Source organism: Lagenorhynchus albirostris, chromosome 15 (assembly GCF_949774975.1).
Source record: "Lagenorhynchus albirostris chromosome 15, mLagAlb1.1, whole genome shotgun sequence".
NCBI classification, from domain to species: domain Eukaryota; kingdom Metazoa; phylum Chordata; class Mammalia; order Artiodactyla; family Delphinidae; genus Lagenorhynchus; species Lagenorhynchus albirostris.
In genome coordinates, this window is record NC_083109.1 from 10,496,677 (window position 1) to 10,516,262 (window position 19,586).

General features: G+C 50.9%; 1 protein-coding gene across 1 annotated transcript in view; it reads left to right on the forward strand.

Annotated features, from left to right (window-relative positions):
- NFATC2 (nuclear factor of activated T cells 2) overlaps positions 1–19,586 on the forward strand; it is a 142,721-nt gene that overhangs the window by 91,338 nt on the left and 31,797 nt on the right. Inside the window, exons 7-9 of the mRNA XM_060123533.1 lie at positions 4,166–4,221; positions 4,902–5,028; positions 7,234–7,923. Coding sequence (XP_059979516.1) covers positions 4,166–4,221; positions 4,902–5,028; positions 7,234–7,923 — 873 coding nt within the window. The remainder of the gene's footprint in view (positions 1–4,165; positions 4,222–4,901; positions 5,029–7,233; positions 7,924–19,586) is intronic.

The window sequence follows — 19,586 nt, forward strand, 5'->3', positions numbered from 1 at the left end:
CCAATATTTATATCATCTGTTGCTGCTAGCCCTGCTGCTAATGCTTGCCAATGTCTGTTGAATGTTTATACTCTGTCTGGGTCTCTTCTCTTGGAATGAACCTGTGATGTGTAGGTGCTCTGATTATCCCCGTATTTTGGATAAGAGACAAAGAGAGGTAGAGTATCTTATCCCAGCTCACACAGCTAATTGGGGGCAACACAAGGAGGGATTCAAAGCTGGGTCTGTCCGCTCCGGAGTTTGGGGTATGTAGGATAAAATGGAGAGCATTCTGGTGACCCATAGAGGGGAAGTCTGTTCCGGCAACGGAACACGCCCGAGAACGCTGGGGGCTCCAGTACACGTGTCGCTGGAGGACGCTGGGTGAATAGGCATTTCCTCCGAAACCCCACAGGCTGCTTTCCTGGGCAGACATCTGGAGCTTGGGGTGTGGCCGCCTGGCTGCCAGGCTGGGGCTCGGGGGATGGCGGTGGGAGGGCTTCTCACTGAGCGGGTGGAGGGATGACCCTCTGCGGCCCACGCTGGGAGCCCCGTGTCGACACACCGGGGCCCTTGTTGGGCTTTGTGGTGGCCAAGGGCCTCCTGGGCACGTGGTTCTGGTTTTGAAGCAAAGAGAAGGTCAGGTCCTTGGAGCAAGGGGCCTGTGGTCCAGGAGGAAGGGAAGCGAGTTTTCCTGTCCTGACAGATAGGAAAGGGCCGGGGGTCTTTCTTTGTTTTTTTTTTGGGGGGGGGTGGCGGTATACAGGAGCAGAGTGGGACGCTGCCTGAGATGATATTGGGCGGTGGCTTCTTCTGGCCAAAATGTCGTACAGTCCTGAGAAAACCTCGGGCACATCCCAGTGGAGGGCCTTTCTGCAGAGCCCTGACAAGTTCCCCTCGTCACGGTGTGGGGAGAGGTACCTGTCTCTCAAAGGTCCACTAAGGTAGGGCCTGGAAGGTAGACGGGCGATGTGCGGGCCAGGGCAGGGGGCTGTGGTGAGGTGGCGCCTGCAGCACCATCCGGAGAGGCCGCCATGGTCCAGTTCCTGTCGGGGGTGCCCAGAGCGGCCAGACCATCTGAATTTTCTTTTTTTTTTTTTTCCAGGAGCAAAAACGTCATTTTCTGGTGAAATCTCATTTTGAAATGGCAGCAGCTAATTAAAAAGCCGCTAAGCCACACTATAGGCCACAAAACAAGCCAGAGGTCTGGGGTGAGGCCGATTGGCTTTTAAAAAAAGTAGTAGGAGGGGTGAGAATGGTGCCCCAAGAGGCTGGAACGGAGGCAGGAGCAAGGTGGGGCAGGGCCTTCAAGGCCGCCGTGGGATTTGAGATGGTATTTCTGGAGCACAGGGGAAGCAGGGAAAGGTTTGAGAAGATGTGCGTGAACCTATGCGGTGGATGCGACATAAAAAGATCGTCCCTGTGTAGGACCTTTCTCCAGCCTCCCAGGAAGCTGGCCTCTTCTCTCTGCTTAGTAACCTTCAGCTTCTTTCCTTGAAAGCATTCCCTTTGTTATTGGACTGTACCAGTTGTTGGTTTAATAACTGTCTACCGCATGTCTTTGGACAACCCCCCTTCCTTCTCTGGGCCTCAGTTTCCCTATCTGATGGTGTTCGGCTGGCTAATTTTTAAGGCTACTGTCTAGCACCTGTACCCTAGAATTCTATGGCTGTTGCTGGGTGGCGTTTTGTGTATTATGTACGCTCACTGGAGATGGAGACAAGTGTGAAATTTGGGGAGAAGGGCTCCTTTCCATTTCTCTCGGGTCCTTAGACCAGGGGAAGGGACTTTGAGGACTCTCCTCACGGTGACACCCTTTTCATCGCACCGTCATTTTGTATTTTCTGTGCTTCATCTCCCGCTTATTGGCGTGAGTCAAGGAAGAGAGCTGGGTGGCAGCTTTATGGACCCAGCTCAATACTTCCCAGTCACGTTTCTGGGTACTTCTCGCTCTCTCCTCCCAATTTTGAGACATGAAAATGGGCCTTTCTTTTCTAAGTGAGTGACGCGCATACATGGTAATGAACCAAACCCAAAGAGCCATGGTACCATCAGTGGCAGAACTCAGTTCAGCCCCTGAGAGGCTAGGGGGAGGGTGACACACCAGACGTCGACATGCTGTTCATTTCCTCAATTAATTTATTACTTGATCTTCTGACTTAGAGCTTGCACTGCAGTTAGTGAATAGAGACGTGGGTTTTGTTTGTTTGTTTGTTTTTTGCGGTACGCGGGCCTCTCACTGTTGTGGCCTCTCCCGTTGCGGAGCACAGGCTCCGGACACACAGCCTCAGTGGCCATGGCTCACGGGCCCAGCCACTCCATGGCATGTGGGATCTTCCTGGACCGGGGCACGAACCCGTGTCCCCTGCATCGACAGGCGGGCTCTCAACCACTGCGCCACCAGGGAAGCCCGAGACGTGGTTTTTTGATGAGGACCCGTGCCTAGCTCGTACCGTCTCTGTTGGATGACCTTTGACCTGTCTTTGATAAAGAAATGAGGGTTTTCTCTGAAGAGTTCTGTCCCGGGCTTTACACACTGGAAATACCCTATCTTGATGACTGAACTTCAAATTCCTTGACATCTATCCGTCTATCCTTTCTTGCTTCCTTCTGAGCAGTGGCTGGTGTCAGCTCCTGGCTTCATCCTGGCCCCATGAGCAGCCTTTGGAGCTGCTGACACTTTTGTATGCTCAGACGTGAGATGTTTACTCGGCACCTACAGTATGTTGGGTGTTGGGGAGACCGTGGCAGCTATAACTTGGTCCCTCCCTCAGGGATCTCACACCATAGCGAGAGTTGGTACACTAACCATGTTTTCCTCTTCCCTTTGGACGTAAAGCTGTGTCTTCCTTAGTCATTTCAGGGATTGCAGTGAGTAGAACTGTAAGGCCAAGACTTGCAGACTGACTTGTTGGGGAAGGCTCCAACTGGCTCAGTGCTTGTTCTTTCTTCAGATCATCTAGATTGCATTAGCTCTGGTAGCAATCACAAGATCTTTTATTAGTTATTATTTGGGGAAATATGTCCTATACAAGTTCAAATAATGCTTAGAAACCCGATTTCTTTGGGTGACGCTTAAGAGCCGAGACTATATGGGTTCAAAGCTAACCTGTCGCAGAGGCTGCTAATAGTGCTTACAAAGAGGCGGGAACGCTTTGGCTAAATGTCAGGACATGATGCATACCCAGCCCACCTTGGAGAGTTAATGCTGCACCTGAGCAGATTAAAGGCTCTGAGAAATCCTGCAGTAAAGAAACCCACTTGACTCTGACTCCGCCTTCTCCAAATTCTTACTAGCTGGTAGAACTTGCTTCCCTTTGTCATAAACCCATTTAATATTCTTCAGAGCGAGTGTTCCACAGAACACCCTGGAAACACTTGTGGAAATGATTTGTTTCAGCCGAAAACTGCCACTGGCCGATGTAGGTGGTCAGCAAAAAAAATCTATTATTTGCAAATGCAGAGTTTTGTTTGGCCCAACTTGTTGGCCCCGAACTGGGGAACCAGTGCCCTGCTCCAGGGGAGGAGGGTTTACCCCTGAGCAAACCTCTCAGCGCCTGTTGTAATGAGTCACATGAGAGCCAGGCTCTCTGTTGACTGAAAGGTGAAGGGTGGGTGCCTGTGTTTCCACTCACTCCAAGGCCTCACGAGCCAGGACATTGTTTAAGCCTCTTAGGACAGAATATGTGAGCCACCTGTGTTCTCAGACAATGAAGAAGTCATGTCTGGGACAGCCAGGGATCTGTAATGGGGCCCCTGTGACAGTCTTGGCATATGCAGAGTGTTTTGGAAATAGTCTTTGGTTGAACAAAGCGTATTAGCAAGTAAAGCGTATAACAATACTTGGGTTTTTTTTTAAAAGAAAGAAAGATATGTAGACATTCAAATATAGAGAAAAAAGATAGCGGTATTGGGACGATGGGCAATTTCTGTTTTTTCCCTTATCTTGTATTGTTGCCCAGTTTTCTGTTGTTGAGGTGCCTTCTCTTTGCAAAAACAAATATGCATTTATAGAAATAAAAATACATATATGTACATATATGCATCCATAATGCAAACGCACAGGTGTACTTTACTGAAATCGTCTAACACGTAAGCCAAGATATATATAAGTTGGTGAGTTTTTGTCTTAAATTCTCAGTTGCTAATAGTTCCTTCAAAGTCTGTCATTTTAAAATTTTTCCAGATGGGCAGCAGATTTGGGAGATGGAGGCCACGGTGGATAAAGACAAGAGCCAGCCTGTAAGCACGCGGACGCGACGACCGGACGCCCTGTCCTCCCCTCCCCCACCTCCCTCGTGCTCTCTTTCCCTCTTCTTTCCCCTTCCTTCATCAAAGTCCCAGTGCTTTGGACCTAAAAGGCACTCAGTGGGTATTGAATTGATGAATGAATTACACGTTTATTGAGCACCACGCCCTTTTGATTTGTAGCAGTGACATCTTCATATACCTTGATAGAGTAAGTGGTAAGTCTTTCTTCGCTGCAGCTGAAAAGTCAGCTTCCCCTTAATTAGAATTTTGCCTGTAAATGTACGGAACGTGTCACGAGTCCTTTTACTTTTATTTATTTCTTTATTTTTATTGACGTATAATTGATTTACAATATTGCGTGTGTTTCCGTTGTACAACAAAGTGACTCGGTTATGTATATGTATATATCAATATTCTTCTTTTAAAAATTCTTTTCCATTATAGGTTATTACAAGATATTGAATATAGTTCCCTGGGCTATACAGTAATTCCTTGTTGTTTATCTCTTTTATACTGAATATGTGGTAGTGTGCATCTGTTAATCCCATACTCCCAATTTATCCCCCCACCACCACGAGTCCTTCTAGATGGGCTGGTTCACTGTGCTTAGGACCTTGGATGGCAACTTAGATGTGGTTGCAGTTAAATTATTGACAACTCCTTTCTTTCAGAACATGCTTTTCGTTGAGATCCCTGAGTATCGGAACAAGCACATTCGGACATCAGTGAAGGTGAACTTCTATGTCATTAACGGGAAAAGAAAACGAAGTCAGCCTCAGCACTTTACCTACCATCCAGGTAAGAAGTTCTCTCCGCAGGCCCCCTGTGTGTGGAGGCAGCATCGGCCTCTGGGTGAGGATGCACGCGATCTGCTGGGTGACCTAGGGCAGGTGACTCAACCTCTCTGAGCCTCAGTTTCCTCATCTGTCAAATGGCACCTTCCTTATAAGAGTTATATAAATCAAATGCACATAAAGTGCTTAGGATGGCGCACATCAACAATATTAACTATTGTTGTTACTAATATTTTCTTGCGAGGGCAGAATAATAATGGGGCACATGTAGACTTGTTCACCAGAAGGTGGCAAAACTGATGACTCCTATCCCTGGTTTAGATTTGATCACAATAGGGGTAGAAGGTGACTATGCCCTAAAATGTGGAATCTTAGGGACCCCACATCAGGTGGTCACCTGGTGGCCAAATGGAGTTGCCGGGCGGATAACCAGGCCAGGAGGCCTCATTCTCACAAAGCACTACAGTCCTGAGAAGGACGACGAGAGCCATTTTGCATTCATTCATTTGTCCAGAAAATATCTGAGTGTCAGGCACTGTTTTAGCTTGGAGACACAAGAGTGAACACAACAAAAATCCCTGCCCTCCTGGAGCCGATGTTCTAACAGGGGATGCAGATGAAAGATAATACTGATGGAAGGGGATTCAGATCGTAAGTAATACTGATATTACTGATATGTTTGGTTGTGGTTAGGGCTGCAGAAAGAGGCTACAAACTTCCCAAGGCTGAGACAGGCCTGCCAGCAGCCTTTCCAGGAAGTCTACAATCTGAGAATGTCAGCCAGGGTGTAATTTCCAACCTATGACAGTTTCACATGGAGCCTCTGGGCTGCCGGCAGCACAGAAGTGAGGGCCTGGCTTGGGTGGGATGCGTGCGTCCACAGGTTTGTGTGGCACGATGAGTGTTCCATTGTCCCATGACTGGTGTACCATGCCATGGCAGAGGCCTAATGGGACCCAGAACTGGGGGAGAATCTCTGGGAGGGCTCTAGACCGCACTTCAACGATCCTTTGTAACATAGAGGTTTTCAATTATGTGTCACGTGCTGTCGCCCCTCCTGCGTGGCGATGAGGCCTCTCTGGGTCTGGGCATCAGCACTCACCTGCCTGAACTTGGCTCGAGTGAGAACTCGAGGCCCAGGTACCTGGAGACGGTCTTTGAGTGGCTTCCTGAGAAGTTGGAGTCAAAGCTGCGTTTTTGCTGTAGATGCTGAAACTCCTTTGCCCCCTCCAGGCCCCAGCATTTGGGAGCTCCCCCCACAATTTTATTATGGTCCTGTCACCAATTCGTTTACTCCGGTGGAAAGAAAACTGATTCCTCAGTTCCTGGGCCTGGTGACGCTTCGGTAAAGGATGTCGGAGAAGTCGAATTCTGGTGACTGTCCTGGGTGGGGAGAGAGGAACGGTGACCTCACCAACACTCACAGCAGTAATAGTGATAGTAGCAACAACAGCAAGCATTGAGCACTTACTGTATGCAGTCACTGTGCATACATATCTCATTTAATCTTGCCCACAACCCCATGGGTAGGTATGATTGTTCCTGCCAGCTAACAGATGGGGAAACTGAGGCCCAAGCCAGCAGGCCTCATTCCCCCAAAGTACTACAAAACTAAGGAGGCCGACAGTCACCGTTTGGTCATTCCTTTGTCCAGAAAATATCTGAGTGCCGATTAAGTGCCGATTAAGTGCCAGGTACGGTTTTAGGTGCTGGGGATCCAGCACTGAAAAAAAAATCCTCCCTTTGAGGAGCTGACATTCTAGTGGGGGGTTTCGGATAATAAGTGAGCACGTAAAGTGCACAGATACTTCAGCTCGTGGTGAGTATGATGAAGGACAGCAAGCAGGGGAGGGGGCTGGAGCTGCCAGAGCAGGAGGAGGCGGCGGAGGCATAATTTTACATCAAGCATTCTTCCCCGAGCTCTCCCCCTGGGCAAAAAGGCTGCACAAGGGCTGACACAGACCCACCAGCCACTTTTCCACTGTCAGAAAGACCTATAGTTCAAGATCATCACCCAGGGTAAAATTTCTAACCTAAGACAATTGCACAGGGAGCCTCTTGCCCAAGGCTAATAAGTGACAGAGCCTAGATCTTTGATCCCACCCTTGTGGACTCCTAAGGCCGTGTTCCTAACCGCTGTCTTCTAATCCTCTGTGCACCCCTGTGGCACTAAGAATGGTGCACCCCGTGTGCTTTTCTCTTCTCTCAGTCCCAGCCATCAAGACGGAGCCCACTGATGAATACGACCCCACCTTGATCTGCAGCCCTGCCCACGGGGGCCTGGGGAGCCAGCCTTACTACCCACAGCACCCAATGGTGGCCGAGTCCCCCTCCTGCCTCGTGGCCACCATGGCTCCCTGCCAGCAATTCCGCTCAGGGCTCTCATCCCCCGACACCCGCTACCAGCAGCAGAACCCAGCGGCCGTCCTCTACCAGCGGAGCAAGAGCCTGAGCCCCAGCCTGCTGGGCTACCAGCAGCCGGCCCTCATGGCCGCCCCCCTGTCCCTCGCGGATGCCCACCGCTCCGTGCTAGTGCACGCTGGCTCCCAGGGCCAGAGCTCGGCCCTGCTCCACTCCAGTCCAGCCAACCAGCAGGCCTCACCGGTGATCCACTACTCGCCCACCAACCAGCAGCTGCGCTGCGGAAGCCACCAGGAGTTCCAGCACATCGTGTACTGCGAGAACTTCGCGCCCGGCACCACCAGGCCCGGCCCACCCCCTGTCAGTCAAGGTCAGAGGCTGAGCCCGGGCTCCTACCCGACGGTCATTCAGCAGCAGAATGCCACAAGCCAAAGAGCCGCCAAAAACGGACCTCCGGTCAGTGACCAAAAGGAAGTATTACCCGCGGGCGTGACCATTAAACAGGAGCAGAACTTGGACCAGACCTACCTGGATGACGGTAAGATGCTTGTTTTTCTCACGGCCCGTGAGTTCGGTGCCCCGAAGCATCTCCCCAGCAAGTTTACTGCACGGCCTGGGTATCTTCCTTCACCTGTTTGGGCCTCAGTGTCCCCCTCGTTAATCTGAGGGAGTTGAATAAGATAACCTTTAAGGCCTCACCCAACTCTGTGCGAGAATCACCTCCAAGCAGGAGTTCTGGGCTGGGTGGTAGGAGTTTTCGTTGCTCCCCTACAACCATTGCAACAGAAAGAGCAAAGGAGGGCACTTCCGGCCCTAGGGGTGTCCCCCGGGTCACGAACTGGGTCAGTTTAACTGCTTCCACTCTTTCCACTTGCCACATTTAGACCAAGGATAGGGAAACAGAAAGGAAGGAAAGCTAACCTTTTATTCCCGGAAAGAAAAAAAAAAATCCCACTTTATAGCCCTCTTTTGTGTGTTTGGGGGAGGGGGATGGGGCCGGGGGAAGGAGAAATCTCGTTGAAAAGTGGCTCTCTCGGAAGGGAGCATGAATGGAGGCTTGCGGGCAGGCTGCGGGCATATCTCTGCCCTGTGCCAGTGGAACAGAGCCGCGCATTGATGGGAGGGAAGCAGCGGGCTTCCGTTGTGGTGAGCCCAGCTGATGGGGTGGCTGGACCAATGAAAACAGGCAGAGGCAGCTTCGTGTGTCTGTAGGCGCCTGAGTCTGTTGGCGGGGGCCCAGCTGGACGGTAGTCTTGTTGGAGCGGCCATGTGTGTGATATTGGTCTGTGATCGCAGGGAGGAAGGGCCAGTTGTGTTGGCAGGACTCACTTGGGGTCCGCCAGGTGCGGGTGAAGGACAGAGAGGGTGGGGCAGGCAGAGCAGCCTTCCCCTGGGGGCGCCAGAAGAAGGAAGACAGGTGGTTTGAATTTCTGAATGGGAGAAGGAAAGCCTATACCGCTGGCGGCCATCCACAGCTCCGGCCTCCCACTCTACCGGCAGTAGCATCTGATATACCCTGAAACCTCAATTATTTAGGAAAATGTCCTCTCAGGGACCCAGCCAAGAAGTAGGAAGTAAGGCAGAAAGCTTCAGAATAGCCACAGTAGTTATCACAAAGACCAGGTGCTGGTTATCAGACACTCCAGCGGCAGGAATCCTTTGGTGCTCACTCGGAGACCATTGACTTTTCCTTTATGCAAAGTTTTAACGATCCGGGTTATCTGGGGGTTCAGTGACTTCTTGTAGTTTCCATGTCCTCTCTCTAGTAAAACAGTCTTTCAAAAACTTTCCCCAAATGCATCCAGCAAAGATGCTTAGAGCCACTTAGTATAGGGTCAGACTGCCCCGCGTGCCTTACAGGGCTGACCTCAAGGTACTGCTGAGTTAATAATTGATCTGTCCTGAATAATCAAACACAGGTTGAGTTCGGGGCGCTGTGCTCCATTTTAAAAGAGAGACCAAGGTGTCATCCACTTTGGAACAATTCACACCCAAAATGGTGAAGATAAAGTTTTGGTGCTTACCTGAAAGGGGGTTATCATGTAGAAAATTCAACTAATGCAGAATGCCTTACCCGAGTGAGAGGGTAAATGGAATGGGGCTGTAACGGGAACCTCTCTCCACGTGTGCGCTCGGGCTGGATCAGGGCAGAGGTGCTTCATAGATAAATGATGGCAGAGCAAGGACTGGTACCCTCCCCCGTGGACTCTGTCCGGCGCTGGTTCAGTCTCTAGAGTGAGAAATGTGCCAGTCCCTCCCACTCCCCCGTCCATCATCCCACATCGTAGACCAGTGTAAGCATCTCGGGTGGAGAATGGGAGTCCATCCCTGGTTCTCCGTGGTGCATCGGATTCCAAGTGGGCCTCACATGGTCATGCGTAACCTTTAAGTATCTGTTGTAGCCCCAGACAGAAGTTTGTGTTCCGGAGAGAGCAGCTGAGAATGGAGACCCTTTGGGGCCTCCTAAGTGTCTTTCTGAACACAGGCAGGTTCAAGGTCGTGGTGAGGGTGATCTCGCAGAGGGTCAGTAACACGAGTCAGCTCTAAGGCTGTCTCTGAGAACCAAGATAGTGAAATTGCTTCTACTGGTGGAGCCTTTTCTTAAGTACATTCTCCATAAGCCCAGTTCCCTGGGATTTTAGGAGGTATTCTCTGAAATGCGGGTTCTGTGGCTGAGAAAGCAAAAAATACTTGATAAAACCAAGTTTTTAAAAACCTTGTTTACTATAGGACTTCTCAGAGCCTTTACTGAGCTAGTGGACATTATCCGTCTCTGAAACGAGGGGGAGGTAGCACTTGCCAGAATTACTTGATCACCCTCACAACTCCAGGGGGTGCTGTTCACATTGTATTTGATTGTACCCTCTGTGAACGGGGGCCCTTGGAGTTATACAGCGTGGCAGGCCCGGGACCCGTCTCCCCTGATGTGCGGGAGGAATGACATGAAGGAATCTCAGAATTCAGAACAAGCACCGCCCCGTCCCATGTGCTGTATGCAGTCTTCTCAATTTGGGGGCTTCACGTTCCTGGGCCCAGAGCATGACAGGGCAGGGGAATAATCTCCACCCATGTGGTCCCCAAAAGGCAGCAATGTGGCTGCTGGTTAGATGTTCCGTGCTTGACTGGAATTGTCCCCAAGGCTCTGCCCAGCCCAGGTCCCTCTGCTGGGGAGGTGCTCATGTGGCCTGATGGCCAGCAGTGAGCCCCGAACTGCACCACCGCTGTAGCCGCCAGGAAGAGGGGTGCAGCATTGTCTCCTAGCTGCTGGGGTTTCAGATCCCTCTCACAGACGCCGTCTGGCCTGTGCACTCACGAAACGTTCTCAGATTCCACTGCTGGCTTTGTGAATGTGGGACGCAGACTTCTCAGCTCTCTGGCATTTCTGACAGGTAAACTGGAAATCCCTGGGTCATTTCTCTAGTCTGTTTGGGAGGCATCCTAGGTCGTTTTCCATCCCTTTCGTCAATTCCCCAAAGGAGGTCTCCCCACAAAATACAGCTCTGGCTGCCCAAGCTCCAGCGGGACGTGCTTCCCAGGTGGGGGCTATTTCTCACCTGCCGTTCATTTGCCTTTTGGGATTTATGGCAAACTGGACTTTGCTTGGAAGCTTTGTGAGAGCTGGGCTTAAGTGCTTTGAGGGTCAAAGGGAGGTTCTGCAGCTGCAAAGAGAAGAGTCACCAGAGGACATGGGTCCGAATGCAAACACGTCGTCTTAGAAGTGAACCACGCTGCTCACCTGTGATCCCGGAAGCCCCAGTGTTTGGTTATCTTTCCCCGACCCTTTGCTAATGATCAGATCGATCCATTGTCTGGTCTGGGCATCCTACCTGGCTCCACCTCTCTTCCTCCCCAGCTGCATTCCTGCACACAGACGCTGCCGTCTGTCTTGGCCCCCTTTGTTCCTGGAACTCCAAAATGCAGCTTCTGCTTTCTCCACTCCAAAGACTTGAGACGTTTTCCAAAAGTCTCTTTTTTTCGCGGTATGCGGGCCTCTCACTGTTGTGGCCTCTCCCGTTGCGGAGCACAGGCTCCGGACGCGCAGGCTCAGCGGTCATGGCTCACGGGCCCAGCCGCTCCGCGGCATGTGGGATCTTCCCGGACCGGGGCACGAACCCGTGTCCCCTGCATTGGCAGGCAGACTCTCTTCCCTGTGCCACCAGGGAAGCCCCAAAAGTCTCTTTTTGAGCTAACAAAATAAGTGATATTTCAGGGCAAAATATACCCTCACTCCTCTCCTCGTGTTCCTCTGCCCGCCCCAACTCAGGCGCACTCTTGAGAAATGCATGCTTTGCACGCACACTCACTGTTTTTCTCTCTGTCCCCTTGTCTCCTCTGTAACCAGTTTCTTGTTCTCAAGCCCCGGGTCGTACCTGGCAAATACCCTCAGCTCCTAGCAGTAGGCCCGATCCTGTGAACTGTGAGCCCTCCTCTCCATCCCTCCTCCACCAGCCTCCCTCCCTCTCACCCAAAGGCATCAACTGGTTGTCTTTTCTGTGCCAGGCACCCCTCTGGGACTAAGGGGGTACGCTGATGAGCGAGTCAAAAGTCCTTGCTCTTGTGGGGTGTTTTTTTGGGGAAACGAGGCAGACGTTAGCATGTGAGGTAATAAACCAGCTTATTTCAGGTGGTGATAAAAAGCCACGAGGGAGGGCTTCCCTGGTGGCGCAGTGGTTGAGAGTCCGCCTGCCGATGCAGGGGACACGGGTTCGTGCCCCGGTCCGGGAAGATCCCACATGCCGCGGAGCAGCTGGGCCCGTGAGCCATGGCCACTGAGCCTGCGCGTCCGGAGCCTGTGCTCCGCAACGGGAGAGGCCACAACCGTGAGAGGCCCACGTACCGCAAAAAAAAAAAAAAAAAAAAAAAGCCACGAGGGAAAGCACACAAGGTCAGGAGCCGGAGTGTGGCCGGGTGGAGGTGGTGTTGGCCCCCTGAGACCGAGTGCACAGCGAGGCCGGCTCTGAGGGAGTGGGGCTTCGGGGAGCATCGGAGGGAAGGGTGTTTGGGGAGCAGCAGAGGCTGTGAGGTCAGAGGCTGGGCCAGTGTCGGTGGGTTTCTGGCAGCAGGGCAGCGCGATTCGATTTACCTTCTGAAGAGATCGCTGGCTGCATTTGGAAAATGGACACTAGGGAGGCAGAGGTGAAAAACAAAGGGTTTACCTCGCTTTAGACACATCCAGGTACTAGACTGTGAGTCCCGCGGCGGGAATGTTGGGGGCGGGGCAGGGGAGGCACAATTTAAAAGGTTGCCTTGTGCCTCCGTCCACTAGTGTGGTTATTGGAAACCTAACTGGAAGAGCCAAAATGTGATGAGTTCACAAGGAATTCTGATCCCCTCCCCTGCCTAGAACTGAAGGGCGGCTCCACTTTCTACCGCCCAGGGCGCCTGCGTGGAGCAGGTACCAGCGTTCGTGCAGTGCCGGGATGGGGCGGGGTGGGGGGCAGGCAGGCCAGAGAGGCACTGGGGAACTGGGACCCGGAGGGCACTCCTGCCGGGTGCCTGAGGTGACGCGTTCTCGGAAGAGCTGGGGGTTCTCAGGTCATCAGGCCATCTCACCATGGGCTCTGGGGTAGTGAGCCTACGCCGGCAGCCTCGAGACTCAGCCACGGACAAGCACACCCAGGGACAGGGATGAGGCCTGGGACTCAAAGGAGATCCTCCATCCCTTTCTGGAAATGTCTTAGGGAGAAGGATGAGGTCTCAGTGATTGGCCAGAGCCTCTGCCAGTGGCTTGTAAGGATGGCAGCCGGGGTGTGTGTGTGTGTGTGTGTGTGTGTGTGTGTGTGTGTGTGTGTGTGTGTGTGTGTGTGTGTGTGTGTGTGTGTGTGTGTGTGTGTGTGTGTGTGTGTGTGTGTGTGTGTGTGTGTTTATACACGTAGGAAGAGCACAACCGTTTGTTTTTCAACCTGCTTTCCCATTCTTCATACTTGAAAATCATTTATTGAAATACACTGAATAAGTTTGAATGTTTCTATATATTTAAATATTGAAATATAGGCACACTTAGAAATCAATAGTGTATTCTGCATTTCACCAGGTGGACCACCCAGGTAGTCACCACCCAGACCATGCATGACATGGAATCTTGTTAGCACCCCAGGAGCACCCCGACATGTAATCTTCTGCCTTCTCCACAAAGGTGGCCATGACCCTGCTTTCTAAACCCCAGAGGTTCAGTTTGCCTTCTTGTAGAAACAAGTCACAGAGCCGTGCCCTTTGTGTCTGGCTTCCCTCTGTCAGCCACTAGCTTGTGAGATCCGGCAACATTGTTGGCTGTAGTTGAAGTTCATTCGTTTTGTTGTCATGGATTATTCCACTGGGGAAACATTCTACCATCTCTGTGTCCATGTTCCTATTGATGGGCACTGGGGTTGTTTCCAATTTTATGAAGAAGCCTTCCATGAACACTCTTTTTTTTTTTTTTTTTTTTTTTTTGCGGTACGTGGGCCTCTCACTGTTGTGGCCTCTCCCGTTGCGGAGCACAGGCTCTGGACGCGCAGGCTCAGCGGCCATGGCTCACGGGCCCAGCCGCTCCGCGGCATGTGGGATCTTCCCGGACCGGGGCACGAACCCGTGTCCCCTGCATCGGCAGGCGGACTCTCAACCACTGCGCCACCAGGGAAGCCCCATGAACACTCTTGAACTCTTCTTTTGCTGCCCACACAGGTCAGGAGTGGAGATGGTTATCAGACACTCCAGCGGCAGGAATCCTTTGGTGCTCACAACCAACCTTGCCAGATGGTTTTCCAAAGTGGTTGTACCCGTTTATACACCCACAGCAGGGCAGGGGCTCCTACAAAGCGATTTTAAGTTTAGTTCACTTTGTATCTTCTCACCTTGGGACCTGCCCTCAGTTCTAATGAAGGTGCCTAGTTATGGGGGTTCCAGGCTGTAGACCCAGGGGGCTGCAAGCTGTTTGGTTATCAGCTGCTCTGACCCCTGCTTGGACCAGTTACTTAAACTCTCTGGGCCTCTGTTTTCTTACCCATGAAAACTACACCTCCTGTTCAGATACTCAAACTGCCAAGCATGCACTAAGATCTGCACTTGGAAATAAGGCTCCTAAAAGACGTTCAATGATTAATATTCACTCCATTAATAGTAATGGTGATGATTGTAATAACCTTGCTTCCCTTGAAGTTTCTTGTGGTGCCTTTTCCAGCCTTGCCTTTATTTTGGCCACTTGAATACTTTGACCTTTTTTGTTAGATGAGAATACTCCACATGGAAAAAAGGTAGGGAAAAGCCCCAGAGAACGCACTGATCTGTGGCTCACAGAGGCTGCCTTTCAGCTACAGAGAAGTGGAGTGTACATGTGCTGTTCACCTCGGGGCCCAGACATGGCCCAATTTCAATTCCCTGCTGCCTGCTCTCCTCCGCCCCAGGAGTGAACACGGCAGGTTGGAATGAACCCCAAACTCGCCCATGGAGGTTAGGCGGCCGGCAAGAGCTTGCCCTTGACCCTCGGAAGCCACTCGGGTGCACCGGGAGGAGCTGGCCACACCTTGTGCATTTCTCCATGGGGTGGTCTCCTGGGGCTGCCAGGCGGTGGAGCCAAAGGTGCTGCCCCGCCGCATAAAATGTGTGCAGGGTAGTGGCCTGCCCGTGGGCATTCTCTTTCCTCGGTTGGGCCTAGTTTGAATCTTCCCCTTGCCTTGTTCCCGGTTCTCAGGACTTACTTGCCATGTCTCTGTAAGACATGTTGAATGGAGCTTTGAATATCAGCGTTCGTACTTCCCTGTGACCTTGGGCAAGTGACTAGCCTTGCTGTGCCTCGGTTTGCCTATCCACAGAATGGACACGATCCCAGCTCTTCCCTCACGAGGCTGTGGTGAGAATGTATTGAGTTAATGCGCATCGTACTTTTAGAACAGGGCGTGGCCCAAAGTACTTCCCGATAAACGTTAGCTGCTGTTTTTCTTCGTGAATTTAATTGACTTCTTGTAGGACATGGTTCAAATTTTTTACGATATATCTGCATAGGAGAATAGAAAATGGGCTATTCTGGTCTTTGGCGATGAGGCCCACTTGCCTGTGTGCCCCATCTCTTCCATGTGAGCCAAAGTAGGGGACAAAGCCCCCAGGGCACTGGCTCAAGGTTTCCTTCCCAAGCTTCTTTCAGGGACCTCGGGACATTTACCTGCACAAGGGGACGATGCCCCGGGCCCAGGGACAGCTGGGAAGTCCAGTTAGCGTGTCCCCTGCTATGCATCCTCGGTGGAGCATAGCAGGGCCCAACCGCAGGCCCAAGTTTTGCTAGTTGTGCCATTGGCAGAGGGTCCCAGGGTGTCCTTTTAAAAAGTTCTTTACCCAGAGGCTGGATGTGCCGGAGTGTGAGAACAGGCCAGGGAAGAATGGACAGAGGGCCACACCCTCCAATGTGCAGGAAGTGGGAGAGGAATCGAGGGTGGAAGAGCCATCTGTGACTGGCATGGCTTTGTTCAGCAGGTCAGGGATCTGTAATTGGGGCCGGTCCATGCCTCCGGCAAAGCCTGTGACAAAGCAGCTCCTGTCTGGAGAGGCGTGCAAAGCCCACGGACGGCCTGGCTGCTGCTGACAGCGGCCATGTGCCTGGCCGCCGTGTTGGCCCAGGAGGGCTCGGCTTCTGGCGGCCACCCTGGCAGCGGTGGTGCTGATGGAGGGTGACACGCAGGGATTCTCTGTTCTGATGAGAACCAAGCAAAATGGTTGCCTGGCTTCCGGCACCGTGGAGAGCCCGAGTCAGGTGTTGTAGTGCAGGGCTGTGCGGGGCACCAGAAACTGCCAGAAACCACCAGCGCCAAGTTTAATTCACACGGCCACCTTTAGCTGGGCACCAGTAGAGTCCAGGCTTCCTTTGAGGGCTTTGGTCAGCATTGTTTTTAAAGACCACATAAAAGTATCTGTATTTTACAGAGGCACTATGTTTACATGCTTGAACAAACAAAACAATATAAAAAGAGATCCAGCAAAGTCTCACTCCCATTTTTGCTCTGCTCCCTGAGACTAGTTTTCTTGAGCCTTCTGGAGTAGTATTTCTTAGTCTTTTGATCACTATGGCCACGTTTTCTACTCAGGCTCCTTTTTAGATAATTTTTTCCTAATCGCCACCCCCATGAACTGTCAGTCCCATAGATGCACTATATACCTGTTTAGGTACGGGGGCCCTTTGCAGGGTCACAAACCATTGTAATAGAACCAACTTTCACCCCTTTGGGGTGGTATCCTTCCCATTGGGAATGCACGTTAGAGTATCTATGTAATCGTGAGCACATGCAAACGTATCTTCTCATTTTCCCCTTTTAGTCTGTAAGAGGTAGTAACATATACACACAGGTCCCCTGTGGGTGGGGAATTGGGTATCTCTGGCCACCACAGGCAGCACTTATACATCTGTCACTCAGTGAATGGGCGGGTATGTCAGGGGACCGTTCTCTGGAATGGGATGTCTGGTCCGAGGGTCCAGCCTCGATTCAGGGCCTGCTGGGTGTAGAGTTTCTGGAGTTGTCCTGCCTGGCTTTCAGTCTGGCCTCACCACTTCACTCTTTTGTGACCTCAGGTAAGCCACTTAGGATAATGGCCCCCAGTTCTCAGGGTTATTGCATGCATGGAAATGGGAACATCCTTTATAAGGAAAGCGCTTTGACCAGTACCCGGTGTGCATGGTGGGTGCTCCAGTAGTTGTTCATATACTCTTCTGCCACCACCACTACCGCCAATATCATCGTCATCATCATCACTTCTGGGCCATTGCTATAGTCTGAATGTTTGTGTCTCCCACAGCTTATACGTTGAAACCTATCCCCCAATGTGATGGTATTAGGAAGTGGGGCCTTTGGGAGATGCTTAGGTCCTGAGGATGGAGCCCCCTGAATGGGATTAGTGCCCTTTTAAGAGAGACCCCACCAAGCTCCCTAGTCCCCTTCCACCGTGTGAGGTTATGCTGAGAAAGCAGCCATCTGTGAAGAAGCCGGCCATATCTGCCGGCATTTTAATCTTGGACTTCTCAGCCTCTGAAACTGTGAGAAACAAATGTTTGTTGTTTATAAGCCATCAAGTGGCTTTTTTGTTGTAGCCTCCTAACTAGACTAAGACAGCCGGCAGGTAGTGGGGGCAGAGCTGGGCTTTGAAGAAGAGCCCTGAGGCTGACTCTTAGCCCTTGTCCTTATTACCCTGCTGGGCTACTTCTTGTTAATTCAGCAAAGAATATTTAGAGTCTCAGTGGAAAATGCCAAAGTCCAGAAAACTGCTTGCCTAGAGACAAGCCCACAAAATTTGCAGGAGCTCCTGGTTGAAGATCGCTTCACGGAGCCAGTAGAAGGTTCCTCTCCCAGGAAAATAAACCTCATGTAGGTGTCTGTTCCAGGGGCATCTTTATTTTGCCCCTCTTGATGTTTCCCCACCTTCTAAGAACCTCAGATTTCTAGCTGTGACACTTCGTTGTCCTTTCATCCCAAATCATGTGTACTTTGTGTTGCTGGCTTATGTAAATGTAAGGAACCACCTTCCAGCTGACTCCAGGCCCAGAAGTGCTCAGCCATCTTTTTGAAATTCTGCAAAGCAGCTGTTTTCAAAGGAATGTGTTCTTGCATTTCGAGGTCAGAAGCTACCAAACCAGAAGATAGTCCGTTCTCAGACTTGCTGTCCACTCAGCCCGTATTCCAGAGTAGCCTCTGACCCACAAAGAGCAGACAGGACCCAAGAAAGAGGACCAAGGAGACATCATTTGGTGTCATCCGATGGCCCCAGAGTCAGCCACCAAACCCCAACTTTTAAGGATTCGGAGTCATTTGGACTGTGTTTATTTTCCACTTCCAAAATGAGGTTATTGTCTGGGGGAAACAAGTAAATATCCTGGTTCAGGAATAAGGTGATCAGTTAAGATGTATGGGGAGGTCAGCATCCTTTTTTTCCAAGGCCCTTCTAGACTTTCATTCTTACTAGCACTTACTGCAGAAGTGCTGGGACTTACTTCCCCGCTTAGTGGATGTGCCGGACACGCTGGAAACATGGCTTGTTTCAGGATGAGGCAGCAGCTGGGTGATTATTGTGAACGCCATTCCATGCAGGACTGTACTTGTGATGGCCTTCACTCGTCCCAGGCCATCACCTAACATAATCCAGAATGTGTGTATTAAAAAATGCGTATTAAAAAATGCATAACTCCCCAATATCAGCTCGAGCTGTAATTTGTTTCTCTCTAGAGAAGTTAGAACTTGAAAAGCAGTTTAGTTATTTGAGGCTATGAATTAGATGGGGGGGCAGTTAATCAAAATCTTATTTTAATACTGAATTTCTTCCTGTACTCCCTACCTTCTCCTCCATCAATCAGCCCTAACCCATTTCAGATAAATAGTAAAGTTTATTTTCCGGAAAAAAGAAAAAAAAAACGTTTAATGAAATAGCCCTAGTTTTATTCCTTTCTGTAGAGTTGAGATTTGGGTGCCTTTTGTCTTTTGTTGCCCCCGAGTATAGTTCTGGATTCTTTTTTTGCCCTGGACCTATTTATTTTAGCACCATTTTCTTTCACTTTTCATCCGGGAAGGGCTTTGTTCTTGGGAAGTGATGAAACCATTTCTCTGGCTCTTCTCCACTGCATTCCCGACACCTCTTTAATTTGTTATTGACCCCGGGATCTGGCTAGCTGAGACTGTGACTCTGAAGGCAGGACTGGGGCCTGTTTTGCCCATCTACGATGTCCACAGTCTGTCTCTAGGTGAAGTCAAAGGCAAACCGAGGGTCGAATTTGAAGAGAGAGTCTGTTCAGGTCCTCAGCAACCAATCCTGCCACTTTCAGGTGTCAGGATGACATTGGCCTCATCCCTTTCAACTGCCATGAAATCAGATCTCCGGCCAGGCAAGTGAAGCAGAGTGCACCGTGGTCGTTTTACAATGAGGGCTGAGTATCCCAACTCGATTTTGCGGCGGGCTTGTCTGCTGCAAGCGGTTTGGACTTAAGTCCCAGGCGTTCTGCAAACCAACAAATGGGTTTCAGCTGAAGCCTGTTAGTTCCACCATCCCGGGAAAGTTGAAAGGCCACTCCCTGGTTGTTAGTTTCCAAAACTCTGGACAGAGTGGCTGTTCTGTTGCATAAGCCGACTGCGTGGGGAACGCCTTTGAAATGTTCCGCAGCCGGTTCTTATAGATTTCTGGAAGTCGATGCTGTCTTTTGAATTCTCAACTTTATTGGAAGCCTAAAAAAGAATTGACCCAAAATTGATGAAT